At 43.4% G+C, this 12013-nt stretch overlaps 1 protein-coding gene and 1 long non-coding RNA gene across 2 annotated transcripts in view; one reads left to right on the forward strand and one right to left on the reverse strand.

Annotated features, from left to right (window-relative positions):
- The window catches only part of LOC133351033 (calmodulin-binding transcription activator 2-like), a 615463-nt gene that overhangs the window by 111353 nt on the left and 492097 nt on the right, over window positions 1-12013 (reverse strand). The window contains 1 exon segment of the mRNA XM_061565919.1: window positions 10871-11005. Coding sequence (XP_061421903.1) covers window positions 10871-11005 — 135 coding nt within the window.
- The window catches only part of LOC133351037 (uncharacterized), a 61559-nt gene that overhangs the window by 23260 nt on the left and 26286 nt on the right, over window positions 1-12013 (forward strand). The window lies entirely within an intron of this gene.

Here is a 12013-nt window from a genome sequence, read left to right on the forward strand (position 1 = left end):
CGAAACACGCAAACTGAAATTGCCCTCACAGACAACGTAGTCCATGTTCCACTCGCTATAGTTCACTGTTTAGAAGCAACACGTGACACTTCAGCGTGCCGTCAAGTGCTGCGATGAAACTTGTGACAACAGGGCTTTTGTGTGCTCAGTGGCACACATTTATTTTTACAACAAAACAGGGTTGAAAAAACACGCCATTTCCAACGCTTACGCCGCTTCGCAATGCGTGACGGAAATATTGCTAGACATGTTTTGCTTACAAGGACAAAGAAAAAAGCCAAAATACTTTGTGTAAGAGGGGGGGGGGGGAAATGCGAGAAACATTTCAGCGGTGAAGGTCAAATGTTGAACAGGCGCACGCAGCGACACGCACACGCTCGTTCACAAGCAGTCAAAACTTACGTCTCAATCGATATAAATAATAAAACACATTCATGTCTCCTTCGCATATCCACGTGATAATTTTGAGTATGTATTTCAATCAGGTGAGAAGCTATTGAGACAGAATGAGTTGCTTTTAAAGGTAGACTGGGATTACAAGAGCGAAGACGAAAATGAGCACACATAAACAACAGATGTTTAAAGAAAGGAAATCCAAAACGTGAAAAAAATTTGTTCATATTTTAGGACAAAAGGTAGATCATTGCGCTGGCTATTTTAATAAACGATTGGTCTCAAACATCTGTCTGACTGGTCAAATTTGGACAAATCAATTTGGAATCATATACCAAAAATATAAATGCACATACCCGATAGAAAAAAAATGTTCGCAATTGCACGCGTTTAATTATTGTACATCCTAAGTTGTGTGCTATCCTTGTTTTTACATCAAATTTATTCGAGTAATTGTTAATGATGCCACGCTTAACGTGTCCTCTTCAAAAACTGTCGTTGTAGTTGATAAAATAACTGATCTTACTACACCTGCAATTCACTAAGTATACAAGAAAATAAAATAAGGTACATAACACTGTGTAACCAAAAAAATGTTTTTGTTCCTGGGTAGTAAGTGTTATTTCCTAATTGCGTATGCCTCAAAAGTACAGAAAATGCCTATTATTCCCCACAAACTTTGCTTTTGTGACCAGGACAGTGATATTTTAAAATTTACCTACTTTCAATGAGAAAACGTGGTGTGCATTTGTGTCATTCGTTCACATAAAGTCCTGGTCACAAAAGCAAAGTTTGTGGGGAAGAATTGCCATTTTCTACACTTTTTAGGTGTAAGCAATGAAAAAATAACACTTAGTAACCATGAACTAAAATTGTGTTACATCGTGTATAATATAACTATTTCACTATTTAATTACAACTCTAACACTAAGCACGGATGATTTTTTTTATCATAAAAAAGTACTGTAAGGCCCAGACAGAGTCGTAAAAAAGCAACATTACTTACATAACCTGTAATTCTGCAGGTTCATCGAAGTCATAAACAAATAATTTGCAAGCAAGGGAGCGCCGTGGGTATATACACAAACGAAACCTGATATGTTTTCCAAAGTTGAAAAATACCACATCCATGTAAAATTTCAATGGGTGGCAATGGTCCAACTGCCGATAATTTTCATTCCTCGTCAAGATGGCTGATGATTATTTAGATTATTTGGCTGCTATACATTTCCACGCGATAAGCCACTTCGTTGAGCTATCATTTGTGGCCAGGTCGCTTCTGAAAAAGAAGCTAAGAATTCCGTGGGCCTTCCCTGGTAAGATTAAAATAGATATTTGTTCGTGATCTGTTTACCTTACCTATACCTCGCACTCCCACTGTGTTGTTGTTGTTGTATAGTTTGTTGCTGTAACTGTCTGATCCGCCCCGACGAGACATGTGAAAAAGAGCTTAGCAGCTCATCGGATTTCTGCAGTATAAATAAACATTCGGTTTCTGGCTGAGAGCTTTTGAAATGTGACTTCGCAATCGTCGTCCATTCTCATGGATTAGTAATGGCAGTGCACTGCAGCGCTTATTATTATTATTCATCACAGCGGTAAAGTCTTTTAAGGCTGGGAAGCATACATTGGTGGATCGATTATGGGAGCCGGGTTTAAGTGTACCTTGGCCTTTCTAAACCCAAGTTGATCAGCAAGGAGGATAACGATGAATTTTGATTTCACGAATAAAGCTTACAACTGTAAGTGAGAAAAGTATAATATTCATCAAAATCTCAACAAATTCGTCTGTAACACTGTGGCCTTTAAGGAAAAATATATATAATCGCTGACGTTTTGGGCAATTGCCCTTATTCATAGAACATCAATATATTTACGGAAACCACGTATGTGCTATGAACAAGGGCTATTGCTTGAAACGTCGAGATGTAAAAAATCTCGCCTGGTATACAGGAGGTCGTTGGTTCGATCACAACCCTGACGCCTGCATATTTGGAGTTTGCTTTTCTCTCTCCCCCACGGTCGCGTGGATTTTTCTCCGGGTCCTCCGGGGTTTCCCTCCAACATGCTATACATTTCCACATGATAAGCCACTTCGTTGAGCTATTACTTGTGATAGCCAGGTCGCTTCTGAAAAATAGTTGTATAGCTCAGTGGGCCTTACCTGGTAAATATATGTTTTCATTGCTTATTAAATATTGTATACTTTGAAGGCCCCAGTGCTACTGATAAAGGGCTTTGGGTGTTTTTGTGTGCTAATCGTGCTTGTGCATCACTGTCGACAAAGCATGACCAATGAATTCAATATTTATTTATTAACAACATGGAATGTGGTGGGGCTCTGTTGCTGCGTAGATAACACATTGCTGTGGAGGGAGCTGGTAGGAACGTTGAGTTGTTCGGTCAATGGCCAGGGTCAACGGCGGCGTGGTGTATTCCGAAAATAGACCCGACTGTGAGGGCGGGCACAAGCCGGCGTGAGTAGGTTAAACGTTGAGTTTTATAAGGGCACCACGGGGTTACCAGCCCCTCCCCACCCAGCCCCTCCCCACCCAGCCCCTCCCCACCCAGCCCCTCCCCACCCAGCCCCTCCCCACCCAGCCCCACCCCTCCCACCCCCCACCCAGCCCCACCCTCCCCACCAAGCCCCTCTCCACCCTCCGCACCCAGCCCCACCCTCCCCTCCCCACCCAGCCCCACCCTCCCCACCCAGGCCCTCCCCACCCTCCCCTCCCCACCTAGCCCCTCCCCACCCAGCCCCTCCCTTCACGACGGACGAACGGACACAATAATCCCCTATGGGTTGGTGTAACCTGGAGGTTCCTACCAGTATTAAGTTCAGAGAGTGAGAAAAAAACCCAAGTCCCGTTCTGCCATCTAGCGGAGGATTTGTATATCACAGGCGCCTTTATAACATTGAAAATGTTTGTTTGGCAAACAGAGTTTCGAAACAACAGCGGGATCCTCCAGGGATAATATCCTGTACAAGACCAAAGCAGCGATAGATTCCTCCCCGAGCATTACTAACCGAGTCGACAATACAGTCACATCGCGTATCATTCAAATAGCTGCAATGGAGATTTTTCAACTGGCAAGCCTCAATCTCAAGAGGACAATGCACATTTGAGCTCTAACACCCATAAACGTATAATAAACCATAAAGTTAATCATCGGTCAGGTAACGTTCCTCAATTAAATAACTATAGTAATGTAGAAGGGAAGTAATAAAATAATTAAAATAAAACATAATAAAATAATTCTCACGACGTTTCGGCCACAACGCAAGCAGCCGTCCTCAGGTGAAACCAGGTCTGTCGAGGCGACAGCGTCGCGACAGCGTCGCCTCGACAGACCTGGTTTCACCTGAGGACGGCTGCTTGCGTTGTGGCCGAAACGTCGTGAGAATTATGTTATTATGTTTTATTTTTATTATTTTATTACTTCCCTTCTACGTGACTTTACCGATAGAACCAAGAAGATGAATCCCTGCAGTCACGAAAGCTTTAAATCGAAATATAGTAATGTACTATACACTTTTCCAAATTAAGGATTTGCCGAATATGTGATCAGCCTGACGCGAGAGCCTGGGTTTTACAGATTGCAAACAACAGGGCGCATTCAATGCAATTAATCAGCTTGACTGATGATGTTCGAGGCAGTTTACCGCAAACGCAACAGCCTAATCTGACAAGGGCACTTGCAAAAGAAACATCCGTGCTTCTGTTGCTTTATTGGGGTTAATGTTCCGCTCAATGTCTGGAGTGCGTTGAACAAATTCTGAAGAAAAACACGCGTAAAAAAAGGCAGGGTATCACAGAGATTTAAAAATGAATATCGACGAGTGAAATTGGCATAGCTTGCATTGACTGAACGTACACAAAGGAATAGATATTTTTGTTATATAGTAATATGGAAATACTTTTACCAGGCACTCGCCACTGGGCGAAGACCCCCGGGGCCAGCCCAGGACACGCTGGCGGGACTCGGAACGCCTGGGAATTCCTCCAGGATGAGCTAGAGTCTGTGTATAGTAGTGTAGTGTATAGCAGTGCAGTGTATAGCAGTGCAGTGTATAGTAGTACAGTAGTGCTGGAGTCTGTCGCCAGGGACAGGGAGGTCTGGACCGCCCGACTCAACTGAGACAGAAACGAACGAGCTTTTATGTACTACACGTGTTGAAGGTTTTGGTGGTCATGTGTGCAGCCCTCGCTCTAAGATTGAGACTTGCAAGTTTAAATCTCTAATTGCAGCTATGCGAATGGATGTTGAACTTCTCCCCACCGTACGTCGCCAAACTTGCTAATCGGAGGTGCGGGGCAAGAACGACAACTAAACATACATCACCTGAGGACGGCTGCTTGCGTTGTGGCCGAAACGTCGTGAGAATAATTTTATTATGTTTTATTTTTATTATTTTATTACTTCCCTTCTACGTGACTTCACCGAAAGAACCAAGAAGACATACACAAATTCTTTTAAATAATGATTATTTAAAAGTGCATATAGCTCCCGGTAGCTCCCTAATATCGGAGGGAAGAGCGCTACCAGACGGCCGCAGAAGCGCATCTGACAGTACGCAAAGCGCGGTGAACGTCTTCGTTCGATGCTAAATACTGCAACGGCATGAGAGCCAGCTGCCCGGGTTCATTTGTGCCACAATTGCCAACGCAGATATAAATAACGACTTCACGTAAACAGAAGCCATGCGAACGCCGTTATGCGGCCCGTTTCAAGGAGGGTTAGAGGTTGCCAGGTAAAGGCGGTAGTCTCATTGAGCCATGTCTGGCCACTGGCGGAGCGGTCACACTCCACACCCCCCCCCAAAAACGTTGCCGGCTCCTCCAAGTCTAATCCGGTTTCTTGCAGAGTTGTTATCCCGTGTGACGATAACCCGGCCATACCCCTCCTCCCTTCCGTGTCTCTCTTCACGCAGCCTGCACGAATGCATGTGACGCGCTGGGCGCACTTAGGCAAGGGCTTTGGGTATTTCCCCTCGTGTAGCCCCTACTTACTCAAAATAATACACTCAAGGTCGCTCAACAACACCTGAAGGCAGCCCTGTAACCTGATAACCATCGCTCAAACGTCGTTTTTTTAAATCTTGATCTATGCAAATTTTCTTGGCATTTCAGTGTTAAGTTGTAAGATTGACCTTCTGGAGCAACCGTGACTGATCACCACAACTACTAACTCGGTTTCCCCTTTATTAAAGCCACAATTTTATTGGCCAAATGTCAAATGGATGCGCTCTTCATTTAAGCACAACCTCACAAACGATGAATGTCCGTGTGCCTGCAGGGAGAATACAATGCTGACTTATTGCTTACCTGATTTAGATTCTACTCCATGATCAGTGACTTGGATAAGTAAAATGGTAGTACAAGACATCTATGTCACAGAAAAAAAAGTAGCCTGATAGAATGAACTCCTTGCTTTGAATATTTAGGAGTAAATGTCACAGAAGATTGAAGGTCAAAGAATGAGGTTCAGACCAGATGGGCAATTGAAATAAGAATGTTCGCAAAATTTAAAAGGACATGGGCAATATACAAGTCCAACCTTAATATTCAAACAACAGCAAATATCGTTCATGTGACATGGCTGTGAATGTTGAACATGAACGAGCGACGCCAATGAAATAATTAAGGCTGTTGAGACACAGTCCTTCTTTTGACAGCGTGGAATTCCATGGCACACCGACTACCCATTGTACAAGTGAGTCAAATCGACACAAACCACGACTGGTGATAAGTAACAGGAGGAAGGTGCAATGGTTTGGTGGCTCACATCGCTCAAAGACCAAAGGGAGACAGAGAGAAAGAAGACTCTCCAACGCCATCTTGCGGGACCCAGTCGAATGGACGAGATGTCGGCCAAGGAACAGTCAGTCATATTATGAACGTCGCGATTTGGACAAGGAGATCGGCGGCAGACGATATGCGCACATCGCAGATGACCGCAAGAGGTGGAGAGAGAGTTGAGTGACAAGGCATCGTGGTGAACCCGTGGCCCCTGACGATTTAGAATAACAATGATGGCTTGGATAAGGACTTCGAAGTTACTGCCACTTAAGAAGGAGTCCTTCAAAACCTTTTAAAATGCACTGAGAGGTATGAACTCAGTGGAATGAAATATGCTTTTCAACAGTGTCATTCATCATTTTACACGACAATCACCTGCATCTTCGCCCAGGTTGATACTAGGCCTAGGAGGAAGCTCTAATGTGGTTGATGTATGCTGAAAGTTTGACAATATTTTTCACACCACATCACTCTTCCCTTATCAGACTCACATATCTTCACTTATTGGATAGTGACCCTTCACTTATCGGATAATGATCCTTCACCTATCGGATTCACGCCTGGCTGCATACTGCTGTGTACACATGTGTGTAAGGTGCATTCTTACATAAACGTGAGTACGTGATATATTTCTTGTAAATTATTTTTAAAAATACATATAGGTAGCGCATGCACTTCTTTATCTGATCGGTTTTAGTTTCATGCCTGACTAAGAACATACCTGAGAAACCTTCAGCGGAACACAGCTCTCTGTTCTCAAAAGCGATGCTGATTGCTCGTACATCAAAATACAAAAGTGATTTCTTGCTCATATGAACATTGAGGCATCGCTCATCTCCCACGCTCCCCCTAAGCCTGGAGTGGAAATTACACATCCCTATGGCAGAGGCGAGTCTCCCCATAGGACAACCACGGTTGACTTGCACGCGAAGTGGTATGGATTTTACTGACCGAGGAAAGTTGATAGGTTGAGAAAACCCCCAATCAGGATTTGAATTCGCAACCGAATGATTGAGCCACCCGGTCGGCATTTGAATTAACCGCTCTCACACGCTTTGGCTGAGAATTTAGCGATGTAAAGTGCTTTGTGAATTTTCAATGAAAGGTGCCTGTATAAAACTACTTAATTATTATTGTTTTTATAATGCAGCACAAGAGGTTACCACAATGTCTGACAATAATACAATAAACCATGGGTGGTAATCATGGAATTTATTCCAATTCTAATTGTCCCATTACCCATAGAATTAAAGTTCAGTGTGGTAAGGCCTCCTAGGTCAGCGTTAACAATTGCACACTTCAATGATGCAGGGCAGTCACTTCATGGCAAAGGCAAGAAGCAGAAATGAGGAAGCATTTAAGTCCAGTAACAACAATTGATTGTACTACACTGCTCTCTTCTGCCCACATCATAGCACTACAGCCGACAACACCTACTATGGCATTGTGGTCACCCATCAAAGCACTATCCAGGCTCAACATTTGCTTAGCCTCTGAGGTCTAACAAAGATGGGGGGCACTCAAAAGTGATCTTGTTAAAGGCCACATCGCAAAACGTTCTCGATTACATGAGTGCAAAGGTGTTATCTTTGGACACGTTTAATTCGATTTAAGGTGAAAAACTCGAAGCATCCTTTAAAAGCTTACTGACGGGTATTTGTTTTGCACCCGTGTGACATATTTGGAGGTGACCAACGGCCACTTAATGTGTGACTGCGGGCGCTGTTTGTGTAATCCAAGGGGTCGCACGTGCACTTAACGGAAGGAGGGGTTCGGGATTGCTCTCAACGTGCCTTTTCCCTCCATGAGCTGAGAGAGTTAGCCTTCTTTGCTGACACGATGACACCTCGGTGCAAGAACCCTCAACAGTTGAGTGCAAAAAAAAATGGTTTGCAAGAGCGGGCGCGGCATTCTTGCCACACGCCGCATTTATTACCTGCACCAAGCGTGGCGCCCAATTGATTTAATGTGATAGTAGACTTTGGACTTTTTAGTCTCCAGTCACGTTTTAACTAAACTCACAGTGTGGAGGAAAACACCGTGGTAGCATTGTCTGCTTCAATCGGACTCAATCCTCAACGAGGTACGAGGCCCGACCTGTTTTAGCGACAGGGAATGCTACAAATACTTTGGCGCACAGAGGAGAGTTTTTAACATCGATGTTTGGAAGAAATATCAGTGATATTGCTAAGAGCTTTTATAGAAGACATGAATAAAAATCCTCCAATAAATTAGCAGAAAAGCACTTTCTACCAACGTATAAATCAGGGTTGCATATTTCATAAAGGGCGATTTTAAAGGCCCTTTCAAATTGTGGTATCATATATCTTAAACAATATAATACCTTTATACAACAAAAAACTCAACACATTCGTCAATAATGCCACCTTGAAAGGAAAAACGATACAAAAGGTGACGTTTCGGGCAATGTCCCTTGTACATGGAACATACAATTATTTGTTTTATCATTACAAAGTTATATGCATTGTAAGAAATATTATTTGGGGGTGGGGGGGAAGCGAGGCACTATCTGAGCAGATATCACAAAGCGTCAAGTAAACAATGTGTATGTGTGTTGTGCAGCACACTGGGCAGGCCTTCACATCCGCAAAGGTATGTACGTATGTATGTTGAACTTCTTTTGCACCGCACGTAGCCATCCAGGCTAATTGGAGGTGTGGGGGAATGACAACAAACTAAATGCAAAAAGCAGTTCTAAAGAAATGAGTTCTCAATCTAGATTTTTTTAAAGTGCAAAGCTCCAGTGACTTCCTAATATCGGAAGGAAGAGCGTTCCAGACGGCTGCAGTAGCGCATCTGAAAGTGCGCAATGCAGCGACCGTCTTTGTTTTATGGCTAGCCAAAAGCCGTTGCTGTGAGGATGACGGGAGCTCGCGTGATGGTTTGTGCTCCTTGACGAGATGAGCAAGGTATATTTGTGGCATTCGATCAAAGTGCAAAATTACAAAACAAAGGTAAAATAATTTAGAATTAGAAAAAAAACAAGAAGAAACGCAGCTACAATCAAGTGCATAATTTGTGCAGAAACATTCACAGATTACGAAAGTTTGAACAAGCCGTCGTGTTTCCATGAGAAAGCGTGAGTGAATTAATTTCCTGGGCTGAGCGCTCCTAAATTTTCTGTAAAGATATGGTGTTAATATAATGCGAAGTTACACTTCCTATTTACAAATACTATCAAATCCCCAACAATAATAGACTCATGCTACGGAACTTACAATTCGAAATGTAAAGATATGCCTTCGTCAATTTATGCGGAACGGGTTTTAATGTAGCATCTGAATTAATTACCCTAGTGTGTGTGTGCTCTTTGAGCATATTATCTTCGCGCGTGTTTTTATATGAGCTTTTGCACCACCGTTGTCAACATAGTCCCGCTAATTTTGCAATTGTTTTCACACAACATCGGCAAACAATGCAAGCTTTTTTGAGAGGTTACTTTGTATGAAAAGCAGGTATAGGTGTTAACCTATTATCTTTACATTTTTCCTATTCAGTGGTGACAGGATATATTTCTTTACATTTGTTTCCCTGTTCAGTGGTGACAGGATATATTTGCCATCGCATCCTCATTGTTAGAGCCAAAAGGCACATTTGGGCCAAAACTCAATCTTATCTTCTTCCAGCTGGTAGACAAATCCCACGGACGTTAAGGTTACCACGAGTACAAATCTAGTTTTCTCTGCAACAGTGTCGAGGCAGTCGACGGCAAGGCCAGCACAGCTGCACGGGAGGCTGAGGCCGATGGGCCCCCTCTCATTATCCATGCCAAGCACTGAAACGTTGGGGGAAACCATTTTCTTCCGAACAGAGGGCAATCACCATTCCTTCAACGGTATATTCTCATCATAAGTACACTCTGACAAGGTTTTGTTGTTGTTGAAGAAGAAATAATATACTTTTTTTCTAATGTAATTACTTGAATAAAATAATGCTAATAATAACTGATAGCCCAAAGCAGTGCTGGTTCAAGCCTTCACCAACACACCATTATGTGACTGGGGGCTGCTGTTTGACCATGACCTCAAATTTATATCACAACAACATTCTGGAAGATAAATGCATCGTAATTTACATACGTACAATCATATGCAGAACATTTTGCAGCGTTAAACATCAACAGGAACCATCATTCCCGCAACTATGCATGTACACAATTCCCAAGCCCACAAAAAACAAGTCGTACAGGGACTCATCTACTTACGAACATTCAACTTACAAACTTTCAGAGATACGAACAAACCTCTCCGTATGTCCAGTTGCCTGTTCGTACCGAGAGTCTTAAGTTCAACCGCCGCGCAATAGATGGCGGTGGTGGCATCTACATCTGCCGAACATGAAGAACCAGTGGCATCGACATCTACAGCAGATTATACAACTTGAAAAGCCATTCCCCGTGTTTAGTGTGCATGCCGTACAATATGTTTGACAGGAGTAAAGCTGGACTTATACACAAATCGACTTAGGAACCGACCTCTGGAACCTAACTCATTTGTAAATAGAGGAGTCCCTGTATAACTTACAAAATCAGTGCTACTACGCACTGCAAGCCCAAGTGCAGCAATTGTCAAAGTAAGAGGATTTCTTGTTTTAAAGTTCGGGGTGGCAGTGGGCCCCCCCCCCCTACCCTCACCCACCCGGGGGCGGTGACTCACCATCCAGCGAGAGCCAGTCGTGCTGTGTGGCTGGCAGCGACAGAGAGTTGCGCGCCCGGTACTCAAACACCACGGCGGTGGAAATGATCTGCCCTTCGCACGCCACCTGCAGCGTGACCAGCCCTGCCTCGTGAGCTGGGAGCACACGCACGCACGCGCACCGGTTTAGCGTCTGCGGCATTGTCCGCCATCAGTCACACGTCAGCACATTTCCAGCATTTTATTCTCAGACACATTTTTTAAATATATATTATCACGAAGCATAACAGTTGTCACGTATTTAGGCAACCTTTCACAATGTCTCAATGCATTCGCACATGAAAAAGGGAGGCATACATAATATACAAAGAACCGGGGTGGTAAAATAAAAGCTAATGCTTTATTATTTTCTATTTTTAGTCAGGACTCAAAAGATATCAACACCGATCCGTGCCAAATTATGACAATCGTGTTTGACGAGTGGGCATGCGGCAAAAACGCGGCAAGCTGATCTCTCCACCGTGGCTTTTTCTCCAAGCTGTGCTGTTAAACTATAATACTGTAACATCCAATAGTATTTGCACGAGGCTTTCATAGTTTGCGCAGTATGGCTCTCCGACGCGTTTTTTGGTTGTCCCCCGAGTGTTGTTTGGCACGATGTCCGACGTTTCGCAACACATGCCGGGGAGCTGTCGGAAATCACGCCAAACGATGCGTGGTACGAACACATTGGAAGTGCTGCAACTAGCGTTTCAAGCAGAGGCCCTTAGCCAGAGTTCAACCGTGAATGCACAGCATTAGCAGAACAGGTTTAACTTCAACTTAGCAAGATGTGATGGTACATGCCTGCAATCCGGTAACCTGCAAGCGGGGTTGATGTATCACAGAAAGATGGAGAATGAATGATGTGGCTTTTTCTACAGGATAGTATGGTGCTTGTATAGATCTGTACAGCAAGGTGTATGACCCATCTGTGCAAAGTTTGTAAATTCTGCATTTGTATGCACAGGGTCTTTCTCTGTGCACTGGTTTTTTGCCCAACTAAAAATAAAAATATATTAAAATAGGAATTGGAAAACATCGCTAAGCAGTATTCTACTTCAAAAGAGTACAAAGGAATCGTAGGAATCTCGTAAGTAAATACATAAAATCAATATATACTAT

This window comes from Lethenteron reissneri, chromosome 36 (genome assembly GCF_015708825.2).
Source record: "Lethenteron reissneri isolate LAM-NWPU_2019-01 chromosome 36, ASM1570882v1, whole genome shotgun sequence".
Taxonomy (NCBI): domain Eukaryota; kingdom Metazoa; phylum Chordata; class Hyperoartia; order Petromyzontiformes; family Petromyzontidae; genus Lethenteron; species Lethenteron reissneri.